Consider the following 25,710-nt stretch of genomic DNA (forward strand, 5'->3'; position numbering starts at 1 on the left):
ACCTGAACAAAAACTTTATTTATATCCATGGTTTTATCCACGGTTTATCCCGGGAAAAACCGTGCGGTGCACGCAGTGCAGGCGGATTAGTTGCCCAGTCGTAACGACTCCGACGAAAACGCGTCGTGGAATTTCAAAGCCCGCTTGGCCTATTCCGCTTGGTAAGCACGAGGCTAAATTGATCTGCCTATATTTGCCTATATCTGCCTGCATTTGCCTATATTTGCCTTGATCTGCCTCGACCAACTTTTCACTAGGCCTCAGATCCTGGTCACCCTACATGTGTTCTATCTCCAAGCTCTACAAATATTTAGTCGAATCCAACGAGCAAAGAAACTGTAAGCGGAAGAATGCTTATTATCATAAATAGTTCATAAAATACTATTACCAGGATCTGGTAAAGTAATATGATGGAATATCATGAAAAGAAACATAAACAATCGTGAAATTCATTGACGAGACGAGTCAACTCGTGTGTTCTTCATCATACAATCTCAGTTCTCACTTCTTGTCCACAATTTCCCGAACGAATGCACCAAAACTCGTGTCCTCGGTAAGCCTTGTCAACCAGCTCCTAGCCTGCTTCGGAGACTTGGGACTGTCAAGCATGGTGGATATCGTCGGCGCCGGCTCGACATGGCCAGACTCGCTCAGGGACCGTCGCGTGATGACGTCTCGCGTCCTAATCATTAACGATTTGTGCCGCGTTGCCTTGACCTGAGCAGTCTTGTTGCCGCGCATGTTGGGCACACTCCCACCAGAGGCATCGGAGACAAAAGGCCAGTCCACCTTCAACTCCTTCTCAAGCGGCATCAGGTCCGCAAGAAGCTCAGGATGCTCATCTAATGCGTCCTTCAAAGTGGGACAGATCTTGTCTTGTTTGAGGACAGAAGGGTGAATAGTTTCCTGGGTGACGGGATTGAAAGACTTTGGGAACTGCCGCTGAATCTTATCTGCAAGCACAAAGACACCTTTGACCGAGCTGTAGTCGCGATGTTAGATGTTGACAAGAGAAGAGAATGATCGAATTTACTCGTGAGGCTCTTGCTTACCCCAAGGTGCGTTTGGACGAATGATAGAGGTGAGGTATTTGATGTCCAAGGACAATATGTCGCCGACTTGGGCCTACTCAGCGCCCGGTCAGGGAATCAAAAGATTTGAAGCAATATTGACTTACAGCCATCCAATACAGCGTTAAATCAGACAGGTCATGCTCTTCAAATCCACCGCCGATCTGAAAGCCTTGTCAACTACTTCACACTGACTACACAGACAAACTCAAACTCACATCAGAATGAGAGCCTGTGTGTCCAACTATCAGCTTGGCGGTTCTCGTCTTGGAGAAGATGATAACGCACCGGCAAACCAACACTACAGAGCGTGGTTAAGTTCGGTTCTTTGACGATTGATTGCAAAGAGGTGGACGTACTTGCTTCAATATTTGGTGCTTCTTCCTCCCTTCCTCTTTCTGATGGAACTTGTTGCAATTCTTCAAGAAGCCTTAGGTGAGTACCGTACAAAACACGAAGGACAAAAAGCATACGAAGTCAGCCCTTGTCTCGTTCAGCGCCAAAGCCTGATACGCCCTCTCCACGTGCACCCCTAGATTAGAATCCGGGAATCCGAACAGGGTCTTGAATTTCTTAGATTTGAGCGTGAGCTCCTCCGGAAGACCTAGAGATCCGACCGTATCGAACACGCCAACACATCTACATCACTATTAGATCTTCCCCCATTCTGGGCGACAGACGCGGGGAACGCACTTTATCGAGAACGAATCGTCGTCATAGTCAGCCCTCTTTTTTCCAGGAGAGTTATGGCCTGTCCATGGGGCAAGCATCTTGTCTAACGCTTTCCGTTCTGTTACATATTCAACATCTGCTGCATCATAAACACAAATATGTGCTAACCAGCCTGATTGTCAGCCTTGCCACGTTTCTGGAAATCTATGTAGATCTCTGCAAAGTGATCCATCTCAGTACGATCGAGAACACCGATGTGTCCCTAAGCAGATATCGTGTCAGCGACTTCTGAATGGCGACTACATTACACTTACGATGACTTCCGCGATCATACGTGCGGTGTATGCGCCCTGCAGATAAATGATGAACGAATAAGTTCAGAGATGAAGCTAGTTATCGTACCCTAGAGAAGCCGAACAGGAAGATCTAGCAGGAAGGTTTCAGCAATTGATAAAGATAGATATCGCTCATTCCCATACCTCGTCCCCTGGTTCATAATTACTATTGCAGGGCATCAGCCTTCCTTCAAATGCAAAACTAGCAATGGTTCTACTTACTGGGCAATGAAAGCATATGCCTCTTGAACCTTATCCCCTTACGACGTTTAGAGCAAATTAATTTCCTTAAACATATAAGCCCTCGAACACAACAAACGTACCCAGTGTTGCACCAGTCGCACCTTATTACGATCGAGTAAGTATCGCAAATCTGTGCAGCGGACTGAACGAACCATCAAGTATAGCGGCATACGCATTTGATTCCGTTCCTACACCTGATTGATAGAAAACGATCTGAGGCATGGGAGGTGAACTATTTGTGTCTTGTGAGCTTAGCGTCTAAAATCGACGAGATGCAATAAGACCCTTACAAACGTGCGTCGACGTGATTGATAGCTCTGGCAAGCCTCTGGGGTACCCAATTTTTTGTAATGTCAGTAGGTAGGCATGGAGGCGCACGCAGGCTAGTAGTAGGGAGACTGACCAGAACGTTCGTATACTTCCCTCGCTCTTTCACTGAAATACCATCCTGCCATGTCCTGTGGTTATAAGCCTCTAGGACTGATATGAATGAATTTGATGAAACACACCCATCGCAGCAGAGAACGATCCTCTTCTTAATTCTCAAGTGTGTCGGATCTGGGTCGGTGAGGGATCTGTTTCCTTGTCTTGGCGACGACCTATGTGAGGAGGTCGTGCTATGTCCCTTATTGTTCTCGTCCAGGAGAACAACATGAGCAGGTAGAGCGAGTGTGGGCGCGGTAGAAGAGTGGGAGGGCTCGCGCGTTGAACCGGAGGGCGTGGGAGACGGTGACGGAGGCATTTATTACTCTGAGCAGTGGGGCTCTGACCTGGGGAACTTTGAGGTAGGGCATCTCGATATCAAACATCGTATTTATAACAGAATGCGGTCGCTAACGGTTATTAGATTGGTTTAGTTGATCTTCTGAGAATAGAGGCATGATGGTGTTTTAGAGGCGCTAAGCGCGCCCATGACACTGGACAGGACTACAGAGCTCTGCTTCCACTTGCAGCAGACACACCGCCGCCGAGCGCTGATCGATGACTAGGCTTCGGATGTCCGGTCTGCCCTTGCGGCCGCGAACCTTCTCCACCCGGCGTGCAATTCAGCGCGCTTTCAATACTCTCCAAATTCAACACTAGCACTATAGACACCCCACATATATTGGCAGGCTTCAATAACCTCTTCCCATGACGAAGCGCTCAGGGCGGGGCCCTGACTATATCATGAGCAGATGGCAGATGGGATCCCCGACAAGTGATGGCTAGATCTCCGGAGAAACGAGGGGGCAAATATAGGGGCGAGTATATTTGCTACGCCATCTAACCCGACAGTAGGATGAGACGACGTCGTCGCCTTGGATGTCAGCTCTGGTAACTGCTCTGACTCGCACCAGCGTCGTACTCTGTATTTCACTCGTGTCGAGTCATGCACACCGATCTCCAAAGGTAAGGAATGGGCGTCAAGATGATGAGCCGTCGTCGAATACATGAACCTACACACAAAGGCCTCGTCCCTACCTGCCAAGCCGCATTTCCGCGCCAGAAAACCCATCCAAAGCTTGGCAGAACTCCGCTTCGTCCAAGAGTATACAAGGTGGCGAGCGCCAACGGCCCTTCCAAGGCTTCAACCAGCTTCGGAGACCGACGTATCCGTCATGACTGATGAAACAGCGGAGGGTTAGCACCAGGATGAAACTAGCCATGGGCAAAAAATGGTATAGTACGCACTGTATTTCTGTCAGCCGGATCTGCCATGGAGGGAAACCATACAGCTCCAAGGGTGTCCTTCTAAGCCTTGGAGTTGTTACATGGTGTACAATCATGAGATCCGGTGGAGCAAAGCCGTGCTCTCCTTTACAAAAGATTCGCCATCATCAGTTTGCGGTGCTTTGACAGCGTGATGCGTTTCACCTTCTAGACTACATTGAAGGTCTTCTACAGACAGCTCAAACGGCTCTCGATGGGCGAACTCTGGCTTGCCGACGACCCGTCGGGCAGCGCTGTGCAAGAGAGAGTTCGCGACAGATGTTATGGCCGGCTTTCCCGACGCGCGCGAAACAAGATGGAGAGTCACAGGTTTGGTCGTGGGCGCGCCTTCGCCACCTGAGCAAAAGGTAAATTGATGGACAGCATAGAGCATAGAAGGCTGACTCACGAACACTCCGCCGGCGCCTCAAACTTGACTGGTACTGGCTTAGTCGCCTCTGTTTCTCGTGACTGCGGCCTGTAGGATGAATGGTGGCGACGTTCAAATGCTCGCTTGAGACGCCGCCCAACGGAAAGGTGTTCGAGTCATCCGAATCGTCAGAGAGAGGCGGTGTAAGGGGATAAGGGATGTTGAAGGGAGGGTCCTCCTCTATGTCCGGGACTCCGGGGTTGAGACGCTGCTCTATCACCTTTTGATGTCGTACCAGAAGGCCTATGGTGGAACAGTTCAAAGACCATACTGCCACACAACGAAGTTCAACATACCCTGACGATCATAGACAGTCAGTCGAGATATTCCGCAAGCCTGACACCAACCAGCAGCCCTCTCGACGTTTTGGATTAGCGCATCTTCCAAGCTTTCACTATCTTCAGAGTCTGTCATTTCCGAGTATACTAGGACGAGAGCGAGGTGCCGTGGTATTTTACCCCGAGCAGCGGTAAGTGGTAGCGGGACGCGTCGGAGTCCGTTGGCCATGCTGGACACGGCGATGACGAGGGAATAAAAAACATGGATAATACGCAGTATCAGGGATGCCAGCCAGGACATCAAGAATGTCGGAGAAGTATCCTAAGGAGTGGAGGGGGGAGAGGGAAATGGAGGGTGCGAGCCTTAGAGCGAACAGTGGTGGTGAACATTCTGCGGACGTGGCGGGTCGCGCCGAGAACTGGTTCTTGGATCAGGCCCACGTCTATTTTTGCGCAGCTACGTGTATTCTCAATCCGGACGGCTGCCATACGCGAATTCATTCTCGTCTGTATTTCTCCACTGAGCAGAGCCATACTCTCTATAGCAGTACAGTCCCGGTTGTTGTACAATGTATGACAAGGTCACAGGGATCGGCAAAACTCATTACTTAGGTGAGACCGGGCTCGTCCTGGATGCCTCTCTTGATCTTCAAAAGGATCCCCGTCTTCCAGTTATCCAGCTTCGTGACCTGATCAAACTCGACAACTGCTCCAGTAAACGCTTCCTGATCCCCCGACTCAAAGGCTTCCATCAGCGCGCTTGCAAACTTGGCTTCGCGTGTTGTGGAGAAGGTGGTATCGAGGGAGCTGTAACGAGTCAAGCTACGCCTCGCTGTGACGGGATCCTATCAACAGAGTTGAGAACGGTACGGGCGAGGTGTTCAAGCACCATACCTGCATGGCGAGGGAGCATAAGAGAGCCCTCAGCCAGTACTCCTTGACGCTGTACTTGGTCAGAGCCGAGCCGAGCGAATGGTCGGCGACTTGCTCGTAGCGAGCAATAGCAGCAGGATATTGCTCTAGGTCGGCGTGCAGATCTGCAGCGTCCTTGAAGCACGCGTTGGCGGTCCTGCAGTCATTATGTAAATAATTGAGTGTGCAAGAGGAGAGGGAAAATAAAACAAACGCTATAGCATCCTCCTGGGCATACCAATCTCCAGCGCGCTCGAAGCTTTCGCAGGCTCGCTGGAGGTCATGCTGCTCCTGCAAGTATATCTGCGCAATCTCCTTCTCGCGATCTGCTGCCTGGCGGAAACGCCCGCCTTGGGTAAAGTGCGTTATGGTCTGTGTTAATGCCTGGATGGCCACTGTGCGTTACACGCGGCGATCAACTCCCCCGCACGTAAGAGCAGAGTCCTAAGCCCTTACAATCAGGGAACCCTCTCTTATAAGCCTTCGCGGCATTCCACCAGGCATTGGCAGCATCATTCGTCTCCTTGCATCTCTCCCTGCATTCTGCCTCTCTTGCGAACGCGTCGCCCGCCTCCTTGAATAGTTTGTCGAGCTTGAATGAATTAGCAGCCTGCTGATAGAGATCGCCGGCCTCCTCCCATTTGGTTGTGGACGAGGAGAACCATCCTGACGACGCGTTGGCCTTCTTGTCGGCCTTCTCCAGAAAAATCTGCGCTGGCGATTTGGCTGGCATGGATAGGTGCGGTGCACAAGGTACAGCTCATCGAGGACAGCTGCAGTGCCGCTCAAGCTAGGGACATATCACGTGGTGCGTATATAGGCCATGATGTCACGTCTTTGCCGCACTAGTCGCTGTGTACGGCAGTACTTCAGCTTGGATTTATATATCGCGCACATCCACCCAAGCAGTAATCTTTTGTCTTTTTTCCCTCCCTCCCGTCATGCCTGGAGTACTCCCCATCGATGGAATAACGCAGCTGGCCAATCTCCACCCAAGGCCGAGTCATATTCGGTATCAGTATGGAACGGCAGGTTTCAGAACATTGTATGTACCACGCGTGAGGGTCTGAGATTGTACAGTGCTCACTGATTGCTGTAGAGGAATCGTGCTTGATTCTGTTCTATTCCGGGTAGGTATTCTCGCCGCTCTCAGGAGTAAAAGGCTAGATGGAAAGACCATCGGGGTGATGGTGACCGCATCCCACAACCCAGAACCGGTGCAGTGCATCCCAACATACTCTGAAAGAACACGCACTCACTCGCACGATAGGACAATGGCGTCAAACTAGTTGATCCTCGTGGAGAAATGCTCGAAGCCTCATGGGAGGCGCATGCTACAACACTCGCAAATGCCGCCACCACCGAAGACTTCATCAAAGCACTCGAGACTCTCGTGAAGACAGCCAAGATCGATCTCTCAAAACCTGCCAGGGTTGTCTACGGTCGCGACACCAGACCATCTGGCCCCGCGTTGATATCTGCTCTTGAAGATGGATTTAAAGCTATCGGCGCTGAAAGTCGGGACGCGGGTGTCACCACGACGCCGATCCTTCACTACCTCGTCCGTGCTACCAACACCAAAAGAACGAAGAATGCATATGGAGAGGATACGGAAGAAGGCTATTTTAAGAAACTGTCCGGTGCCTTCAAGAAGCTTGTCGTAAGTATTCGTACACGTCGATTGGCACACCGATACAAATCGCCCTCTTATACAGGCCGGAAAACCTGTCTCGCCGCCTCTCGTTGTGGATTGCGCCAATGGCGTGGGCACAGATGCTGTGAACAAAATGATTGGATACCTCGACAACAGCCTCAAACTCATACCCTTCAACACCGCCACGACTACTCCTGGCGCGTTGAACAACGCCTGCGGCGCGGACTACGTGAAGACAACGCAGAGATTACCCCCTTCCCTCATATCGCATCTGAAGCCCGGACAGAGGGCATGTAGTTTCGATGGGGATGCCGATCGTCTGATTTACTACTATTTGGACGATCGCGGACAGTTTCATATGCTGGATGGCGACAAAATCGCTGCTTTGGTAGCGGCGTTCATCGTCGAGCTCGTCAAGACGGCTGGGCTCGAGAACGAGATCAGGATGGGCGTCGTACAGACCGCGTATGCCAACGGCAGCTCGACAAAATATCTCAGCGAGGTACGTCGGTCTACGAATCATCATAGTTGTCATTGATTGGCTCCTTTGCAGCGTCTTCCTGTGCGTTGTGTGTCGACTGGGGTGAAGCACCTTCATCATGCTGCGGAGCATTTCGCCGTCGGTGTCTACTTCGAAGCCAACGGACACGGAACTGTGCTCTTCTCGCACGAGACGCTCGAAAAACTGGCTACCCATGAACCGTCGACTCCTGCGCAGTCGCGCGCCCTGAACTACCTTGTAGACCTTACGAATCTGATCAACCAAACCGTCGGGGACGCGCTCTCGGATCTCCTCCTGGTCGAGACCGTGCTTGCGCATAAGTCATACTCTGGCATCGAGTGGGACTCGTTGTACGTTGACCTGCCTAACCGACTTGTCAAGGTCGTCGTGGCGAACAGGCACGCGTTCCAGACGGAGGACGCTGAGCGACGGCTCGTCAGCCCGAAGGGTTTGCAAGGAAAGATCGATGACCTTGTGAAGAGGTACGGTGGTGGACGGTCCTTTGTCCGGCCCAGTGGAACCGAGGACGTCGTTCGGGTCTACGCGGAGGCTACCATCAGGTCTCAGGCTGATGGTATGTTTCCTTACTCCAAATCTGGAAGAGTGTAGAGCTGACTTTGTCGAGCAGAGCTGGCGTTCCGCGTTGCTGGGTTGGTGTATGATGAGACTGGTGGCGATCCTACCACTCGCCCCAAGGAGTTTTTGTAATCGCGAGCACAAGAAGTGAAGGTCCTTAGGTTTCTGTATTGTGTAGCTTTTATGACCACTGTACTCGAATAGGCAGTGCTTCGAAGAGTGTACATACCACGGCCGTCCGAGCGCAACCTCCTTTCAGCAGAAAGATGTACATGTAGCGACGAGGAGAGAAACGAGAAAAGCGTAAGCACAATGACGGGATGGACGGACGTGTTCCGAACGGAGAAGCGTCGTGGACAAACGTGGAATCCCGCGGCACCAGGATTTCTTTCCTTTTATTGCACGAGTTTCCCCCATGAGGATAAATCGGAAGATGCCGGGCACGCAGGATTGAGCGATGGTGGTGCAAGTTGGATGCAAGCAGGCTACAGAAAGCTGTCCCGCCATGACTCGCATCGTTCATCATCTTCGCCTACCCCATCTTCCTTCCAGCGCACACGTTGACTTCCCATCCTTCGCATCTCCTTACCCATGTGCCGCCTAGTCATCTATAAGGGCTCTTCTCCTGTGCAACTCTCGCATGTGAATCCTTATTCATCCGCTTTGCCTTGAATCACGACTTCTGACATGTGCGCTGCAGCTTCTCACCAGGCCGTGCCATTCCATCATCAACCAGGCCTTTGACTCAAGGTTGAGGGTCGATCAGCGAAGACCTATTAATGGTGACGGGTTTGGCGTCGGTGCGTGTGGCGTGGCGGCCTTTGAGATCCTCGTGCACGCGGCTTGCTAAACCGAGCTCCGTCAGGCTGGTACGACTCTGTGTACGAAGAGGACCTAGGAAAGCAGCCATGCATTTTCACCTCTGTGACTCCGGTAAGCCGGCGGCCTTGAGGTTTTGCCTTCGTTAACAAACTTGTCTGGCCTAGGCATGGAACAACATCAATCTCACGCGGTTGGCGGAGAAGATCAAGTCGCCCTTGGTCTTGTGCGTCCGCCCTTTTTTTGCTACTTTGCACGTTTGCTGATCGATCAGATTTCTGTCGGTTCCACAGTGCCCATGTCCGTGCTACCACCGCCGGATCTCTTTCCCTGGATAACTGCCATCCGTTCATCTACGGAAAGATCATGGTATGCCCATCTTATTTATTGAATGGCAGAGTTCTGAAAACTATATGCTTGCTTAGTTTATGCACAATGGCAGCATTGAGCAGTTCCCTAGGATCAAGCGACGACTGCAGGCCGAGTTGCCAGACGAGATCTTCAATGTTGTAAACGGGAACACCGACTCTGAATGGTCGTTTGCGCTCTTCTTGTCCAAGGTTGGGGCTTCGACATCGTATTGATTGAACGAGACTCAGAAATCTATTCAGCTCCCAAACGCAGATGCAGATACATTCACGCATCAAACACTCCGCCAGGCTATGCTGGATACTATCGCATCCCTCAATCAGTTTGCCGAGGAAGCTGGCATCACAGAGGTTCGTATCATGCATGTTCTCACTGCATATTATCTGACCCAAGCATCACGCCACCAGCCTAGTCTGATGAACTTCTGTGTGACAGACGGTGATAGCGTTGTAGCTACCCGCTACGTGTCATCTCGTTATGACGAGGCTGCGTCTTTGGTAGGCAGCTTCTATTTCTGAGTTATATCGTCTGACCGTCAAGTATAGTGGTTCTCGTCCGGTACCGCATTTAGTGAGTACAAGGAAGGTGGACACTATAAGATGTCAAAACTGGACAAGCGGGAGAATATCATCATGGTAAGAATAAGTGCTTGATACAATAGATCTCGTCCTCACGCGATGTTTGCTACAGGTTGCAAGCGAACCTCTTACGTTCGAGAAAGGTAAGCGTGCAGCTATCTACCAAGCCCTTGCATGGGATGCTAATTCGTCGTTACCAGCTGACTGGATGGAGATCAAGACGAACTACATGATCGTGATCACGCCCAAGATGAACGTTCTCCAAATACCCATCATCGACAAGTTCTATGTGCCTCCTTCGGATCCCGCATCACAATCTCGCGGCACCCACCTCGCCGCTGCCAAGGGTCTCCTCAACTCACATCGACCTGTCGAATTGCAGACCCCTCCGAGCCCGCCGTAATTGATCACTTCATCTTCGCTCTCGTTTTTCTGTTTTCATGTACCATCGTTTTCTGCATTGTTATCATTCTGGTATTGCATGTCATTGTTACATAGTCATAGAGGATCAGAATCCAAGTAATATGTTTTGATAGGCTGTCAGTATTTTGCGGATGGGTGCACAGTGGGCGGCGGGCGCACGCGATGTATATTGGTAGTCGCGTAATTGGCTGCTGAAGTTGGTTGTCTTTGTTCGACACTCTCAGAAATTGCCATGCCTTGCGCGTGCTCTGTGCCACGGCAGAGGCATTCTGTATAAGTATAGAGGTAACTGGCCTTCTGACCTCTGCCGACGTGTTCATTCTAAAGAACTTGTATGCACAGTCGCAAGTAGAACTGATGCAGGGTCCGTGGTTCCTATGGAGTGCACTAACCAGCACCGCAAAGTCAGTGACAATCTCGCCGTTCATTCCTGCAATCTGATATCTCTGCTGAATCCCTTGAAGACTCTCTAATTTTCTTCAAGTCCTCATTTTCCTCCCGCTGACCCTCTCCACGCTCTCCAAATCCGCATTTTTGCTCTTGTCCCTCCTCATCTTCCTCCAGTCTCTTATCCATGGGACGCTCCAGCTCCTTTGGGGCTCTCCCGTGCTCCCCGTTATGCAGCTCCCCATCCAGCCATTCCTCTTGCTCGTCTGCTTCAATATCTTCTCGGAGTCTGTGCACCCGCTGCTCTTGAACTTGGCGTCATGGTGGGGGACCATTCTCACGTACTCGAGCCCGCTCTTCATCATATTCGAGGCCATGTCAAGCCTGCTTGTCTCGCAGAAGCTGGGTCAGGTGGGGAGGGAGCTCGTTGGGGAGGGCGAGGCGTATCAGTTCGGCCTGCTTATTGCTGCCGCTGCCGCGTATGTCGTGTCCGCATGGTGGATTGTCGTGGTGCGCACATCCCCTGAAATCTGTTGGCGTAGATTCTGACTTTGTCTAAGGCTTATCCCGCCGCTGCGCTGTCCCCGTTGTCGTCTACGCTCCTTGGAGTGGCACTGACCGCCTTTCTCTTCCTTACATTCATCGGGTTTGTGTTGCGGCGCACGAACGTCATCGAGTCTTCGGGCCTGGCCCTCTTCATTGCCTACAACATCTGGCTTTGTGGCTTTGACCAGCAATCGTTCACTGACCTCGGGTCGACATAGTACGCCTTCAGTCATCTCGCAGACGATATTTTTGGTGATTCATGTTTCGCGTTTTCGGCGTAGTGTGCCTCTTGTGGGCAACATCGTGCCTCACTTGCAGACCTTGGTCAATTTCATCATGAACACCTTGCCAAAGCCGGTGCTCATCGCGCTCATCTATCGCGTCGCGATTCTGCTATGTGCCGCGCGGATCCTGCCGACCATTGGCGCAGACAGCTGGGAAACGGAGTATGGCGTGGATGATGGCTGGGACGGTCGACCGGTGCGTCTATGCGTTGAACGCAGTGACTTTCACTGAGCGATCTAATGAATGTTCTGCAGACTTCTCGGTTAACGAAGATTTTGCTGACCTACCGACAGTCGATTCTGGTCACAGTATACACCCACCTACTTTGTGAGCTCATCTTGTGGTTTGACTATGACTTCAGTACTCACTCCGACCGACCGGCAGTGCTCGACCATTCCTCACAAGTTTGGTGGCGATGGATGAACATCTTCTTCACGCTCTTCATATGGAGCATCGAGCTACTTGTCAGCGCGGAAGACGACGCGATCACGAAGGAGTGGAAAGTCGACTAACTTGTGCTCTTCTCTTTCTCAAATATCACTTTCTGATGCGCACACGAGCAGCATATGGTGGCTATCTTCCATATTACTATCACTCATACCGCTACAACCGTATTCTGGCACATCATTAGGACCGATCGTGTAGGTTCAGGGTTTCCGCGCTGGGACGAAGATGTATTTGTTCGCGTACAATACATGGCATTCAGCAATGCAACTCCACGATCTTACATACCCTCCAAAGGTCGTGATGGGTTTCTCACTTCTCCGCATGATGCGCCGCAGATCAGAGACTCGTCTGTCCGAGGATGGACTGGAAGACATGCAGCGCAGTCTGGGGCTGGTCGGTCTCGATCATGTCTGTTCAACGGATATTCGAACGTGATCAGTGTTGGTAAGACGAAAGCATTTCTGAAGAGTGACTCACGGCCCGCGTTGTCAACCTCGATGTAAGTCAGGTTTCTAGAGGCGAGAGGTTCGACGATCAGTCGCAGTCTTGCGAACGACTCATAAAGACGCACCTCTCGCTATGGAAGATTCCTTTCTGGGTGCCACCTACGACAAGGGGAGTGGTCGGTGGTGCTTGGAAGCCCTAAGTTGCGATCGCGTTAAGTCCCAGATTCGTAATAATATCAGGCGCGACTCTACCTGAAGACCACCCCATGTCATGTTCTGGATGGTCAAGCGATCGCCGATGTTGAAGAGGATGGCGTCGATAAGCCCATGCCAGAGAGTCACGCCGCGCGGGAGCGTGGACAGGAGATGGGGGAAGAGGGTCTCGGTATACGCGGAGTTGTCATCGCCGTTCACGAAAACGTTCTGATGTGCGGCCCCGAAAGAATCAGTATCAGGGGAGCACGAGGTACAAAGACCGTGATTGGCAATTATACTTACGATACTCGAGCAATCAGCCCAGGTTCCAAAGCCAGGAACATGCAGAGCCGTCTGGACATCCGAGCGCTATTTCGCAGTCTTAATGAGCTGAAAGAGCGAAGCCGAGAGATAAATTACCGAGTAGTATCCGGGCATGGGATCGTCTGGGGTAGGGCACGTATCTGTGATGCGGTCTATGGCAAGACGGTCAGCTTTTGGATAATTCAGTCATGAAGCATACATACAGATGTTGAAGCAAGGGTTGATGTCGGTCGCTGTGAATTCCCAACATAATTTCATCAATGTTTCTGGGCGCACAGTCTCGTGATGGAACCTGCCTTCGTCGTAAAATTTGTCGAAGAGATCGCACGCGTCAGAGACGGTATCTTTGTTCCCATTGGGAAGAGGAATCTTGCCACTGGGAGGGTACTTGATCTCGCTGAGCAGGGTCTCATACCCGCACGACTTCGAGATCTTCTGGAACGATGCGATCTGCGAGTCAGAGAAACCGAGGACGGACTGGAACTGGGTGCTGAAGTTGGCAGTGGGCGCTTCCTCGCCTACGATGCTGTTGATCGAAAGCAAAATTAAGAGGAGGTGACAGGTGACAGCGTGTTCGAAATAGCACTGACAAGCTGCTGTAGACACCATCATTGATGAGTAAGCCCTGCAAGTTGAGCGGAAGGGCCGCTTTCTCCGCCTTGCTGGCGTCGACGATACGGGTGGCAATGTAGGGAATGTAAAAGCCTTTTTGGACATCGTTAGTTCGGCTCGTGCTGTGGTTGACCTTGGTCTAGTCAAAATGTACACACCAGCATAGCTCTCTCCTGTAATGAAGAGCTTCTTCGCTGCGAGTTCAGGGAAGACGGTATAAAACTGTTGTCTGTTGAATTAAGACAATCAGAATAAGCAAGGCCTGGGAGATATTGTACGACGTACAAAAATCCATAGAACTCGTCTGAAAGCTCAGACTCGTTGTGGATATCGGGCGTCCCAGTGGTGAAACCCGTGCCAACAGGCTGTGGGCTTTCTCAGAACACCTTTGATGCGACAATATATATAAAATGTGCCAACCTGTTCAATCCAGACCTAATCCAACGATACCATGTCTGATGAGATTCAGGCATGATCAACAAGCTGTAGGCGACTTACAACATCGGACGCGGAGGTCCAAGCATAAGGGTTGGCTTGCGGAGCCGTCATGCCGGGCTGGAATGAGATTGGCCCATTTTCCTGAAAGATCATTTCAGTTACGACGATCAGGCTTGCTGGTGCGCAACCCTTCGAATCTCTTACCTGCAAAAAGCCTCCCAAGGAGCTGCATCCTGGACCGCCGTTGAGCCAAATGGTGAGGATGTCACTTTCCGTGCTCTGGTCTGATGGCCAGTACCAGAAGAACAGTTGCTGTGATTCCACAGGATGTTAAGGATGTCACAACGAGACACAGACAAAGGGCATACGCGTTCTTCTTTAGTATTGTTAGTGATGGGCAAACGACCAGCCCAAGAATCTTGCAAGGGAAAGGTGACTAGAGGCAGGGCAGAAGAGTTGACATGGAATGTCGCTGCCTTGGGGTTGGAGAACTTGGGCGTAAAGAAGTCTGTGTTCCGCCTCTCGATAGCGTTCCTTCTCTCGTGGCTATCGGCGAAGACGTGAGGCCGGGTGCTTCGAAGACGCTGTACAGGGGACACAGCTAGTGCACCAGGGATAATGGGGAGCAACACTGTTAACCAGGCGGGAAAATGCATGGCGGCGGCTTGGTATGGCGGACGAGACGGCGAGCTAGCGATCACTGTATACCAGGTTTTATACTCACGCGGAACCCATATATTATGGTTGGTCGCGGTGCCCTGGCGGGAAGCGTGATGAGCACACGTAACTCGTTACAGGAAGATGCAGCACGCAGGCAATAGTACCCACATGACATGAGACACGGAGCTACTGCCGCCAACCGTTCTTTGGATGCATGTCGAGGGGCTTATGGAACAGAAATCGATACTGCCTTAGACAAGCTTAGACGCTGGAACAGACAGTCGACCAGCCCGAGAAGCAGACAATAATGTCATATCACAAGATCTTATCTCGACCCACATGCATCGTTACTGCCGTACAGGCGCGGAGGAAGTCAGCGGAGTCACAAAGAGAGGGTCGAGCACCTGCACGACTCAAATAGGGTCACTTATAATGCTGATGACGACGTAAAGGAATTTTTGGACGATCGTGGCTGGGGACCATGTTGCTCGAAGGCGACGATGGTGGACGATAAGGGCAGCACGGCGAGCAACACACGAACTCAAGGAACCTAGATGAGGACATAGCCACTGCAAAGGCAAGAAATCAGCGCCCTGTTGATGTCGAAACCAGAGCAGTGGTGAACCGCGTGTATATACCGCATGGAACTTTGAAGAGTCCAAAAATACACACTCCAATATCAGATCTGCTTTGCCACCACTGTGCTCAGGATGAAGACTTGTATTATTGATTATGCGGTGTTTCTTTCTTACTAGAATGAGTCAGACTTACTGGTACTGTCACAGGTATATGATCGATAGCTAGACGTTTGTCTTCCATTCCGCCTCTTCTGAGCTTTCTCCCTCGTAGAACTCCCTCTTCCAAATCTGAGCTCTGGCCTTGACGCCCTCGAGTATCTGTTCGCAGGCGGCGAATGCTTCCCGCCGGTGAGGTGAGGACACCGCAATGACGATGGAAGGCTCGCCGACTGGTACAGTACCCAACCGATGGTAGATGACACAATGGATCAAGGATTGCACACTTTCAGACGTGGGATGATGGGACGAGTGGGTTGTGGACAGTCGAGCTTGGTTGATGATGTCCAACATTGTTCGGACCGCGAGCTTGCTGTACGCCTGATATTCAAGCTTGGTGACCACCTTCCCTGCAACAAAACATTGGATAAGACTCGGATGACGCAAAGGGCCGCTCAACAAACCTTTGAAAGAATTACGTGTCGTGCCAATGAAGACCGCAGTCGCGCCCGACGCATCGTCTCCTACAGACCCGATGATAGCCTCGGTGTTCAGGCGCTCGTACGTTAAAACACATGTGCTCCCTGGCGTCTCAAGACGGGCTTCTATAGATGCAGAATGGGTGTTGGACATCCTGCTAGATAATAAGCCGATGTCGAAGCAAACAGTGTCCAGCGCGCTACAGGCCGACCATCAGGCTATGTCACGCTCTCGCAAGAGGGACGAAGGAAAGCTCTAGATACTTTGCGTTTCTCACGCTCGTGGTCCCCGCCTGGCATTTCCCGTCGAGTCTTTGTTTAGACCTGGCGTTATTCAAGATTTGCCCGAGTTCACGAGTTCGACGATTTGCGCACCATGTTGCGCGCATCAGTCCGTGGTTTCTCGACGTTCTCGAGGCTGAGGAGTGCGTATCCGGCGAGCTTGACGCGCGCGCTGGACCGCGGCGCGTTCATCGACATTCATCCCGAAGTCGCAGACGCTCTTGCCACCAACAAGCCCGTCGTCGCGCTTGAGACGACGATCATCACCCATGGAATGCCATATCCTGTCAATCTCGAGACAGCCAAGTCTGTAGAACGCAATGTGCGCTCGACCGGCGCCATCCCTGCTACTATTGGCGTCATTGGTGGACGCGTCAAGATAGGGCTTGAGCCTGTGCAGCTGGAGTACTTGGCTGATATCAAGACAAATCCTTCCTCTGTGAAGCTGTCGCGTCGGGATCTTGCTGCAGCGATTGCTCTCAAGAAGGATGGAGGCACCACCTGCAGTACCACCCTGATATTTGCCGCCTTGGCAGGAATAAAGGCATGTCGTTACTTCTGATAGCGCCATGTCAGTCGGGGAACTTAATCATCTGTGGCGAAGGTCTTTGCGACAGGAGGGTAAGACAACGCATTTTCGATGTTTCTCCGTCACCTGACGTCTCGCGCATGCGTTCATTCCGAATAGCCTGGGAGGCGTGCATCGAGGCGGAGAAAATTGTGACTGAGTTTCTTTTGTTCTTGAAAGGCGCTCGTACTTATCTTGGCTTTAAAGCTTTGGACGTGTCGGCGGACCTGCAAGAGCTCGCGCGTTGCCCTGTTGGATTGGTATCTGCCGGCGTCAAGTCTATACTGGATATTGGAAGGTCGGCCTGAACTCTTACACATATGCCAGCAGCGCGTGTGAATTTTTAACAACATTTTGACACGCGCAGGACCTTGGAATACTTAGCAAGTTCCTCATGAAGCTCATAAACAGCCATTGATTCTGAGTAGTTATAATGACATCCAGGAAACTCTTGGTGTCCCTGTATTCACATATGGGAAGACAGATGACTTCCCCGCGTTCTACAGCACTCGGAGCGGCTTTAAGGTGAGCACAAAACTGCATGTACCGTATCCTGTGCCTCATCTGGTGCTGCTTCGCATAGAGTCCATGGAGAGTGGACAGTCCACAGATTGCCGCCGATGTCCTATGTGCGTGTCCCCTTGTGTAAAGTTGGGGAGCATCTTGATCCGAGAGCTTCCATATAGACGCACAATGGAAGCTCGGTATGAGTAACGGCGTTCTCTTTGGTGTACCCATCCCCGAGACATACGAAGCCGTCGGGGAGCGGATACAGCAGGCCGTGGAACAAGCTGTCAGAGAGTCTGAAGAAAATGGGGTATCAAAGCGCGGGAAGGAGGTCACGCCCTGGCTTTTGAAGCGCGTCGGAGAGCTCACACAGGGCAAATCCTTGGCTAGCAGTAAGTGTAAATTTTGATTCTGGTTTTCACAACTCATGCCTTTTTCTCTGCTGTGGCAGACGTTGCTCTGATTGAGAATACGGCCCTAGTAGGAGGCCAAATTGCAGTCGCTTATGCAAAGTTGGCAGCGGATCAGCCGCAAGAAGTTGGATCGAATGTGAGGACCTGATAGCTGTTGTATTTTTGCCATATTCGTGCCGAATCATGGTTCGTATTTCAGAATTATCTTGTTCCGCCATTGCTTGTGAAAACCTCAGCGCCTAGTGAGCAAGCGCCATCACCATCTCCCACAGAAGAGAAGCCGGCTGCGAAGCTGCTCGTGGTTGGATCCGCCGCCGTAGATATCACTTCACAGGCATCCATCTCCGACCAAGGCGGTGGTCTACATTCTACGACTCCTGGCAGCGTTTCCGTATCCTTGGGTGGAGTAGGGCGAAACATGGCAGAAGCGGCTCATCGTATTCTGATGTTGCAATCCACAAGCTCTTCCTCCACAACGATTCTCATCTCAGCTGTAGGCGGCGACTCATTTGGCCGTTTACTCGTCGACGAGATGGGCCGAATGGGTATGCGCACTGATGGCTTGGTGCACTTCGAATCGAGCAGGTCCGCGGTATGCAACATGGTCCTAGACAGTGGTGGAAACTTGGTCGGGGGCGTCGCTGATATGGACATTATCAGCTCGTTGAAGCCTGAAAAAGTGAGTGCCTACAAATCGAAGGGAACAGCTGAGATTGATCTCCTTCTGTTCCACGCAGGTCCTGGAGTACATCCAGAAGCATAAACCATCACTTATTGCTATCGACGCAAATGTATCGTCTGATGTGCTCAAGTCCATCGTCATATACGCCAATGCCAATGGCGTAAAAAGTGGGTTGAAGATGTTTATCCCCTCCTTCGTTTGTTCACGCTGCCTTTAGCTTTCTTGTTAGTCGTCAAAATTCTTCACGAGACTTACATGATAGCTTGACTTGTCTACAGTGAGCCTACCTCGGTGATCAAATCAACGACCATTCTGCCTGCAATTGCTGCCTCCTTACAGACCTCGAACTCGGCTCTGGCTCCCATCACATTTGTTTCCCCGAACCTGCTCGAGCTCAGTGCCCTTTATAATGGCGCATCTAACGAGCCGCACGAGCTAACGAGCCATCCTAAGTGGTGGGCAGCCCTCGACGGGCTGTCCCTAGGAACAGAGTTCCGCTTGTCACTTGAACAGCTCTCGCGCTGCAGTGCCAGCGATGAAGACTCTAGCAAGGGGACATTGGCCTTCCTCGTCGACCAGGGTATTGCTCAGATGGCTACCAATCTTTTGCCATTCTTCCAGCACCTCATCATTAAGTGTGGCCCCCTCGGCGTCATTCTCGCGATGCGCATTCCCGCAACCGGCGGATCTCTCTTCATGCTCGAACGCAGCAACCCTCGCCGTCGATACATTGTTGCGCATGGAGCAACGGAGATCGTCGTCTTTAAGCATTTTCCCGCTCTCACTTTACCCAAAAAGGCGGTCTTGAATGTCACGGGCGCCGGTGACAGTCTAGTTGGCGCCATTCTAGCGGCCATTGCCGAGAACCAATATGTGTTCGAAGACCCACAGACTGTGGACATGGCAATCGATAGAGCACAAAGAGCTGCGATAAGAACTCTTCAGAGTCCTCTTGCTGTCTCTCCAGCACTCTCTACGCTCGATGTGGAACTATAGCAGCGCTTTTCGTTACAGATACAAACGCAGAAGGTTAGTCGCCTCGTCTCGCTGCTTATATTCTTCAGCAGTGATGGGGGTTTCTGCACGATGCCTTAATAGGGCTTTTTTCACCTTCGTACCTGCATGTATTCTCTGCCGCGGATATATATGAGATGCGCAGCCAATTCTGGCACGGGCTCATGCCGCTCAAGGGTTCAGAAACACATTGTCAGGTTTCTTGCGATCAGTGGTTGGTTTACACGGCCGCTTATACTCATTGTCGTCTCAAACGCCCTTGGCCGCAAACGTTCGAACTCCCACATTCCGCGCGAGTATGACATGGCAGCCTCAGGTGGTCGTCTGTTCTACTAATAAAACACTGCCCGTGTTGAAAAACAAAATCAGTCAGACTTAAAAAATAAAATTGATCAACCACCATCCTTAACCTCGACTTGACGAGCTGGCATATCCGGTGGACACAGATGAGAATGCAGGTCGTGCATTATAAAGACATTAGATTACAGTTTGCTATAGAAGAAAAGTCATATTACAAGGCTGTCACATTGTGAATCCAGTGTCTGCAGACGTTGGATGCTGGGGTAACGGCCCAACTCGGACGTGCTCCCGAGCCAGCCGCATGCGTTCCTTGGTCGCTACTCGTTCAGCCTTCTGAGCATTCTTAATCTTCTGCGCGTAGCGGGACTGCGTTTCCATCGTCAGAACCTGTGCCAAACGCCGGAATGCGTCGACGTACCTGAGCACCGTGCTTCAAGCGCGTGATGATATTTGCAGCCTCCCCTTTCGTCATTCGGTTCAACTTATCCAGAGCCTCTCTCCCTCTGTCATCCGCATCGTCAGGAACCGACGTACGTACACGCCATCGCTTGCTGATCACCGCCTTTTGATATTCTGAAGCGGGCTGCATTCGCCAGCGTGCAGAGCGCAGAACTCTGAATACCTACGGGTTATGACGAATGCCTACATCGCAGTGAGAACACGCACCCCAGAGCCGCCTGACCCCTTAAGATCTGGTTTGCGATATACGTGTCACATCCTCGGATGGCGATGTCGAGAGACTCAGCCTTCATAATCTCCTTGCTCATGCGGAAAAAGGGCGCCTTGGTATGTTTGGTCGCGCCGAAGAACATCACCGGAGAAAAGTGTGCCCGGAAGTAGCGCTTTAAGTCTGGGTTTGTGATAAAATCGTCCTCGTCGGTGACATCAACTGGTTCAATTCGGACGTGTCCCTTGCCAAGGCATTCGAGGACGTATATGTCGTCGCCACAGCCGACCCACGAATTTCTGCTCAATTGGGCGACGTGTGGTGGGACCCCCGACGCTTCGTTGACCAAAGAAAAAGGGTTCTCGAAGTCGATATAGGTGACGGTCGTAGGATCTGGAATGTCGTCCGCAGTGTCCATAGAGAGCTGCGTCCCATCTAATGCTATTTGCGCATCCGCGCGCTTCTCCAAATCGTCTGTGGTCATGTCTATGCACATAAGATTGAGTTATGGACGACATCGCGGCTGGGAATACCTTACTGTCAACAACCTCAGAGGGATCCAGACCAAATAGGGTTGGCGTGCAAACGACACCAGGGATGCGGGTTGTGATATCCACAAAGTCGATAATATGACAATCGACTTTTTCGGTAGCAGGTGAAAGACGCATGCCACGGCCGATCTGTGCAAAATAAGAAGGGCGCCTTGTAGAGCAGTGATAGAATGTACCATTTGCGCAAATACATTTCGCGAGCGTGTAGGTCGAGCGACGATCACGCAGTCGATATTTGGGATGTCCGTACCTTCGGTGAGTATCGCTGGTGGACTGTGAACAAAGTGCGACTTGGACAGGACGTAGATGCGTACCACAGTTGAGAAGTACTGGGTAAACTCCAGCTTTGAACCCTTCTATCAAAGCCCCTCGCTCTGCCATGGGTGTACCAGAATGGACGTATCGCGCATCGATCCCGGCCGAGCGAAAGGCCTGCGTCAACTGGCCAACATGAGCCAAATTGACGCAAAACACGAGGGTTGATTTACGCTCCGGCGCTAAGAGCGCGAAGAGCATTCAGTTCATATGCTCAACGTCGTCTCGCTGAAAGATAGCTACCTGCTCTGTCCAGCCACGACTGAACCACGAGCCTGTTCACGGTGTCCGTGTTGATGACTTGCGCCAGACTCGTAGGGTTGAAATCACCCGTTCGAGAGCTGACGGTGACGGCCTTGAGATTGATATTCGCTCGCACCGTGGTAAAACGTACATTACAAAGCCTGCGACACATTTTCTGATCAACACTCCAGCTGGACCGCGCAACGAAACGGGCATGGACACGTACCACTGCTCCTTGATCATCTCGAGGAAGTCACGGTGATAGACAATACGTTTGAACACGGAACCAAGCGCGAGGCCATCATGCCTACTAAAAGTCGCGGAGAACCCGATGATCGGGATTGTCCCGGGAACGGCCTCGGAAGGGGTTGTTGAGAGAACTTCTGGGCTGGGGATGGTTGGATCGAAATACGCCAAAATGCGTCGATATCTGGGACAAAGTAAGGCACAGAGGACAGAGAACCCGCTGGACTCACTCACGACGGCGCAGCGGCATGATGGGCTTCGTCCACTACGACTGCCTTGAGATACTTTGGGCTGAACTTTGCCAGTCGAAGAGGTTGGAGGAGTGTCTGATAGGTCGCGATGGTCCTTCACAGCGTCAAAGTATGTGCCCCCAACGTATGAGATGCTAGCTGCGATGGTGGTAGAAGAATACAACTCACACATCAGCAAGCCCTGAGGCCTTATGTTTCACGCCCTGCTCAATTTCCACCTTCCAGTCCGGATGTAACCTCTCAGCCTGTGCCGCAGCCTGCTGCGCAAGCTCGATGCTGTTCACGATTACGAGCGCACGCGTCGCCTCGGGGCGTTCATCTGAAGGCAAGATTCGAGAAAGCAGGGAGATGAAGACGGCAGTTTTGCCTGAACCGGTGGGCAAGGAGACACCGATGCGCGAGACGCCGGATCTCAGTGTCTCGAGACAGGCCTCGAGACAAGTTTCTTGGTATGGTCGAAGGGTTATCGAAAGGGCTTTGTGTGAATTATGTCTGACCGCCTTGGAGAAGGGAGATATCGTCGTCGCCCTGGGTTGAATCTGGGAGAGTAACCATCCGCTCCGCCAGAACGGCATGAATGACCGTTCGTTGTCAACAGGATCAACTCAGATTCTTGTGTTATTTGTGAAGCGGCTGGATGCACTGGCAAAATAAAACCTGGCCCTTGGCTGACCTCACAGGATGCTTGCGAAGACCTTCGGGTCTAGCCCATCACCTCATTCGCCATAGAATCAGGTTCACATGCGGATTGCCCATGAACCAGATTGCATTTCATATGTACTGCAACTTTGCAATGAAGGACTATTCACCCCAGCTCGGAATAGAGGCAAGATGATAATAGTAAGAGATATAATCAAAGAGTCTATTGAAAGATGTCGTAAACCAGGAAATGAACATGCGGAATCAATGCAACCCCACGCGTCCCATGCATCACGACCGTCTATCAGCCAGAGGCATTTAGCCAGATCCTAGAGGACAATCAGACACAAAGTAGTTCAAATAATGCTCAGTACATACCACCGGAGTAGACCTTGCCGAACATGACCTGCTGGAGCTTATCGTAGAGCGACAACACACCAGCACCAGCAACACCACGGAGGATGTTAGCACCAGCACCCTTGAAGAGCGACTTGGTACCCTCCTTGGCGACGATCTGTAAGGGATGTAAGTACAGTTCGCGTTAGCGAGGCGAGATACATACCTGCGAACCAGCATCGAACATAGACTTGTAGTGGACGCCACCGCCGGAGGTCATCATCATGCGACGACGGATAGTGTCAAGAGGGTAGGAAGCAAGACCAGCACCGATAGTAACACCCCAACCGAGCAAGAAGGAGGCGAAGAAGGAACCCTCGAGCGAACCGACAAGAACGACAGGCTCTGCGATATTACCGTCAGCGCGTATACAGAGAGTGAAGCGATCTTAGAACGTACTAAGCGAATCGTAGACACCGAAGTAGAGACCACGGTAAACGATGATGCCAACAACCGAGGGGACAAATCCACGGTAGAGACCAGCAATACCATCAGACGCGAGGGTCTTCTTGTAGACATCAACTAGACCGTTGAATTGACGAGCTCCTCCACCCTTTGCGGACTTGGCATCGTTAGCGAGACGGGTACGAGCGTAGTCGAGGGAATAGACGAAGAGCAAGGACGATGCACCAGCAGCACCACCGGAGGCAACGTTGCCAGCGAACCATTTCCAGTAACCCTCAGACTTCTTGAAGCCGAAGAGGGACTTGAAGTAATCCTCTGATCTTGACGTCAGTAGTTTAAAATAACCGATCAGTCACGCGACACGTACTGAAGGCAAAGTTCAACGCCTGCGTTGGGAAGTAACGGATGACGTTGGCGGTGTTACCACGCCAGAGAGAGAGGAGCCCCTCATCCTTGTAGGTGCGAGAGAAGCAGTCGGCAACGCCCTTGTAAGGGTGAGAGAGACGACCTTGTTTGATCTGCGCGAGGTGTTAGAATGGCTTGAAGTGCCAACTAAACACAACACGCACCATCTCATCCTGGTTTTGGACCAAAAGCTTGATTCGCTCAATGGGAGCGGCAGACGTCTTCGCAACAGCCTGAAAGACACCCAACACGCCGTCAGAGGGATGAAACACGCGTGAAACAAATTGACTTACAGCGGAGACACCTCCCATCAGGAAATCGACTGAGACGAGTGCCAGGTCAGAGCGCGTTCAACCACAAACAAGACGCGCTGGCCGAATGAACAGAGAACAAAACACACCAGCGAAATCCTTAGGGGACTTGACCCTCTTTACTTCATCGGCCATTTTTTGGAGCGGAGGAAGGAAAGGGAAGGAGAAAGTGAGTGGTGGTGGGTGATGGGCAAGATGCAGAAAGGCAGAAAAAAGTTTCGGGTGTCATAAAGCTCTCGGATAATTCCGAATTCTCCCTAACTCCGCTTCCGGCCACTCCGTGATTGGCTCCGGCCCGACATTACCTAAATCGTAATACAGCCCCTCCGCCCCTCCGCATTCCAGATTGGCAGTGTCCCGTGGGGTACTACATCCTCGCTCATCGAACTGTGGGCAGCATCGATTTCCTAGAGCGTACCATATCTTCCTTTGTGGTCCCACATTCCCCACTTTAAACAAATCAGAACAAATCATCTCAGCTAGTCAATCAGAAATTTTGTCTCTTAGGCAGCACACGATGCACACCATAGGTGAGCGCCGCGAGAGCACCTTCCCCGGCTAAACAACCACTACGTAGAAAATACCGGGTACGTGAGTTGTTTGACTCACTTGCAAGGTGTGCGTCGGCCAATCGAAACGAAGCTTCCGGTATTGCGTCCATTTCCGAACATGACGTGCTCTGTAGGGAGTTCCCTCTAATCACAAGCAGGAACCTACGGATCACGAGCCTTGTCCACTGGTCCAAATCGGAGGCGTCTTGCACAGTACCCAGCTTCGAGATACGACTGCGGCTTCTCTGTCGGGCAGGCCTTTTATCGAAAAAGTAAAACAATGTCTATGACAGAAATATGTTGACGACATATCGGTTGATTTGCAGCTTATCTCTCGGATTTCGACCTTGCCCTCCAGATCTGCACTCGATATTTTGACTTCAGTGAACGTCCGCACAAGGGGAGCCGATGTACACTTGTCAAATGCCATCACAGCGCTTCCCACCAGCTTTTGATTTTCCCGCCCAGTCGCCTCCATGCTGTGCTACTTTGAACGCAACCTCTTCACTCTTGAGTCATTTTTTGTTGTCAAGCAACGTCCTTCGAGGTTTCTCTCACACATTTGATGACCGTCATCAGCTGCGTCGTCCGGCCAAATGTGATCCTCGTTCATAAGTTGTCTGCAGTTATCGTGCGCGCCTTGCCTGAACATCGTGCCTAATTACAGGTATCTTGGAACGCGTGGTACATCACTCCGGTGGATCTTTTTCTAGTGCATGTATGGCAGTTGTATGGTGTGTATGAGGCAATGCAGTGTACCATGTTCGTGCGAGAGGGACTCGGATTGCTCTTGTGGACCACCCATATTTCGAGTCAGACCTCTGGTACATGTATGATGGAATTATCTTGAATTATGTGCAT

The 25,710-nt window shown here is 51.4% G+C and overlaps 10 protein-coding genes across 10 annotated transcripts; 3 read left to right on the plus strand and 7 right to left on the minus strand.

The window, feature by feature from the left end:
- Nucleotides 1-780: 780 nt before the first annotated feature.
- Nucleotides 781-2,648, minus strand: HETIRDRAFT_237867 (uncharacterized protein; the record flags this gene model as incomplete). The annotated part of the gene is made up of 15 exons (XM_009542549.1): nt 781-982; nt 1,034-1,125; nt 1,178-1,234; nt 1,289-1,302; nt 1,359-1,371; nt 1,430-1,489; nt 1,544-1,709; nt 1,764-1,860; nt 1,911-2,004; nt 2,057-2,092; nt 2,145-2,168; nt 2,222-2,243; nt 2,300-2,336; nt 2,464-2,552; nt 2,611-2,648. Coding segments are annotated over 15 exons (1,041 nt in total), but the record flags the coding sequence as incomplete, so codon positions are not given.
- A 693-nt stretch (nt 2,649-3,341) lies between these two features.
- On the minus strand, nt 3,342-5,100 carry HETIRDRAFT_377501 (uncharacterized protein). Its single transcript, XM_009542550.1, has 5 exons — nt 4,736-5,100; nt 4,419-4,682; nt 4,175-4,366; nt 3,992-4,115; nt 3,342-3,922 (listed from the first exon to the last, which is right to left on the minus strand). Exons 1-5 carry the CDS (start codon nt 5,016-5,018, stop codon nt 3,778-3,780), a joined length of 1,008 nt encoding a protein of 335 aa, XP_009540845.1. The 5' UTR covers nt 5,019-5,100; the 3' UTR covers nt 3,342-3,777.
- Nucleotides 5,101-5,325: 225 nt separating this feature from the next.
- HETIRDRAFT_41610 (uncharacterized protein) lies at nt 5,326-6,362 on the minus strand (the record flags this gene model as incomplete). The annotated part of the gene is made up of 4 exons (XM_009542046.1): nt 5,326-5,562; nt 5,612-5,786; nt 5,844-6,024; nt 6,086-6,362. 4 exons carry the CDS (start codon nt 6,360-6,362, stop codon nt 5,326-5,328), a joined length of 870 nt encoding a protein of 289 aa, XP_009540341.1.
- A 151-nt stretch (nt 6,363-6,513) lies between these two features.
- Nucleotides 6,514-10,526, plus strand: HETIRDRAFT_442968 (uncharacterized protein; the record flags this gene model as incomplete). Its single annotated transcript, XM_009542551.1, has 18 exons — nt 6,514-6,674; nt 6,729-6,846; nt 6,900-7,289; nt 7,345-7,785; nt 7,837-8,359; nt 8,414-8,489; nt 8,640-8,878; nt 8,966-9,003; nt 9,062-9,161; nt 9,227-9,294; nt 9,348-9,406; nt 9,474-9,549; nt 9,606-9,740; nt 9,792-9,899; nt 9,957-10,046; nt 10,095-10,184; nt 10,240-10,270; nt 10,328-10,526. Coding segments are annotated over exons 1-18 (2,883 nt in total), but the record flags the coding sequence as incomplete, so codon positions are not given.
- Nucleotides 10,527-10,907: 381 nt separating this feature from the next.
- Nucleotides 10,908-12,280, plus strand: HETIRDRAFT_306512 (uncharacterized protein; the record flags this gene model as incomplete). The annotated part of the gene is made up of 6 exons (XM_009542552.1): nt 10,908-10,954; nt 11,015-11,447; nt 11,498-11,700; nt 11,765-11,963; nt 12,023-12,095; nt 12,153-12,280. 6 exons carry the CDS (start codon nt 10,908-10,910, stop codon nt 12,278-12,280), a joined length of 1,083 nt encoding a protein of 360 aa, XP_009540847.1.
- A 1,350-nt stretch (nt 12,281-13,630) lies between these two features.
- HETIRDRAFT_437612 (uncharacterized protein) lies at nt 13,631-14,907 on the minus strand (the record flags this gene model as incomplete). Its single annotated transcript, XM_009543416.1, has 8 exons — nt 14,599-14,907; nt 14,435-14,542; nt 14,291-14,371; nt 14,213-14,227; nt 14,078-14,157; nt 13,951-14,021; nt 13,771-13,885; nt 13,631-13,706 (listed from the first exon to the last, which is right to left on the minus strand). Coding segments are annotated over exons 1-8 (834 nt in total), but the record flags the coding sequence as incomplete, so codon positions are not given.
- A 783-nt stretch (nt 14,908-15,690) lies between these two features.
- Nucleotides 15,691-16,257, minus strand: HETIRDRAFT_306753 (uncharacterized protein; the record flags this gene model as incomplete). Its single annotated transcript, XM_009542553.1, has 2 exons — nt 15,691-16,034; nt 16,089-16,257. The coding sequence occupies 2 exons, from the start codon at nt 16,255-16,257 to the stop codon at nt 15,691-15,693; spliced, it is 513 nt and encodes a 170-aa protein (XP_009540848.1).
- Nucleotides 16,258-16,479: 222 nt separating this feature from the next.
- Nucleotides 16,480-19,771, plus strand: HETIRDRAFT_377513 (uncharacterized protein; the record flags this gene model as incomplete). Its single annotated transcript, XM_009542554.1, has 11 exons — nt 16,480-16,933; nt 17,012-17,027; nt 17,074-17,105; nt 17,161-17,251; nt 17,382-17,478; nt 17,537-17,582; nt 17,640-17,852; nt 17,912-17,997; nt 18,073-18,552; nt 18,611-18,726; nt 18,834-19,771. The coding sequence occupies 11 exons, from the start codon at nt 16,480-16,482 to the stop codon at nt 19,549-19,551; spliced, it is 2,349 nt and encodes a 782-aa protein (XP_009540849.1). The 3' UTR covers nt 19,552-19,771.
- Nucleotides 19,772-20,014: 243 nt separating this feature from the next.
- Nucleotides 20,015-22,717, minus strand: HETIRDRAFT_456722 (uncharacterized protein; the record flags this gene model as incomplete). The annotated part of the gene is made up of 10 exons (XM_009542555.1): nt 20,015-20,235; nt 20,288-20,483; nt 20,536-21,022; nt 21,075-21,216; nt 21,279-21,352; nt 21,402-21,584; nt 21,646-21,806; nt 21,872-22,075; nt 22,126-22,236; nt 22,311-22,717. 10 exons carry the CDS (start codon nt 22,715-22,717, stop codon nt 20,092-20,094), a joined length of 2,109 nt encoding a protein of 702 aa, XP_009540850.1. The 3' UTR covers nt 20,015-20,091.
- Nucleotides 22,718-22,863: 146 nt separating this feature from the next.
- Nucleotides 22,864-24,497, minus strand: HETIRDRAFT_58849 (mitochondrial carrier protein). Its single transcript, XM_009542094.1, has 8 exons — nt 24,388-24,497; nt 24,281-24,309; nt 24,152-24,220; nt 23,950-24,100; nt 23,577-23,897; nt 23,344-23,522; nt 23,160-23,295; nt 22,864-23,110 (listed from the first exon to the last, which is right to left on the minus strand). The coding sequence occupies exons 1-8, from the start codon at nt 24,431-24,433 to the stop codon at nt 23,100-23,102; spliced, it is 942 nt and encodes a 313-aa protein (XP_009540389.1). The 5' UTR covers nt 24,434-24,497; the 3' UTR covers nt 22,864-23,099.
- Nucleotides 24,498-25,710: the final 1,213 nt, after the last annotated feature.

The sequence above is a fragment of the Heterobasidion irregulare genome (assembly GCF_000320585.1).
Source record: "Heterobasidion irregulare TC 32-1 unplaced genomic scaffold scaffold_01, whole genome shotgun sequence".
Lineage (NCBI taxonomy): Eukaryota > Fungi > Basidiomycota > Agaricomycetes > Russulales > Bondarzewiaceae > Heterobasidion > Heterobasidion irregulare.

Bases quoted from the DNA above. Each gene is read 5' to 3' on its own strand.
- HETIRDRAFT_377501 (XM_009542550.1), bottom strand. From the start codon at position 5,018: ATGTCCTGGCTGGCATCCCTGATACTGCGTATTATCCATGTTTTTTAT. The intron at 4,367-4,418 runs GTGAGTCAGCCT...CCTTTTGCTCAG, and splicing joins GAGGCGCCGGCGGAGTGTTC to GTGGCGAAGGCGCGCCCACG. The intron at 4,116-4,174 runs GTGAAACGCATC...TCTTTTGTAAAG, and splicing joins CCTTCAATGTAGTCTAGAAG to GAGAGCACGGCTTTGCTCCA.
- HETIRDRAFT_58849 (XM_009542094.1), bottom strand. From the start codon at position 24,433: ATGGCCGATGAAGTAAAGAGGGTCAAGTCCCCTAAGGATTTCGCTG. The intron at 24,101-24,151 runs GTGCGTGTTGTG...CACCTCGCGCAG, and splicing joins TCCAAAACCAGGATGAGATG to ATCAAACAAGGTCGTCTCTC. The intron at 23,296-23,343 runs GTATGTATCTCG...CATCCCTTACAG, and splicing joins TGTTCGATGCTGGTTCGCAG to ATCGTCGCCAAGGAGGGTAC.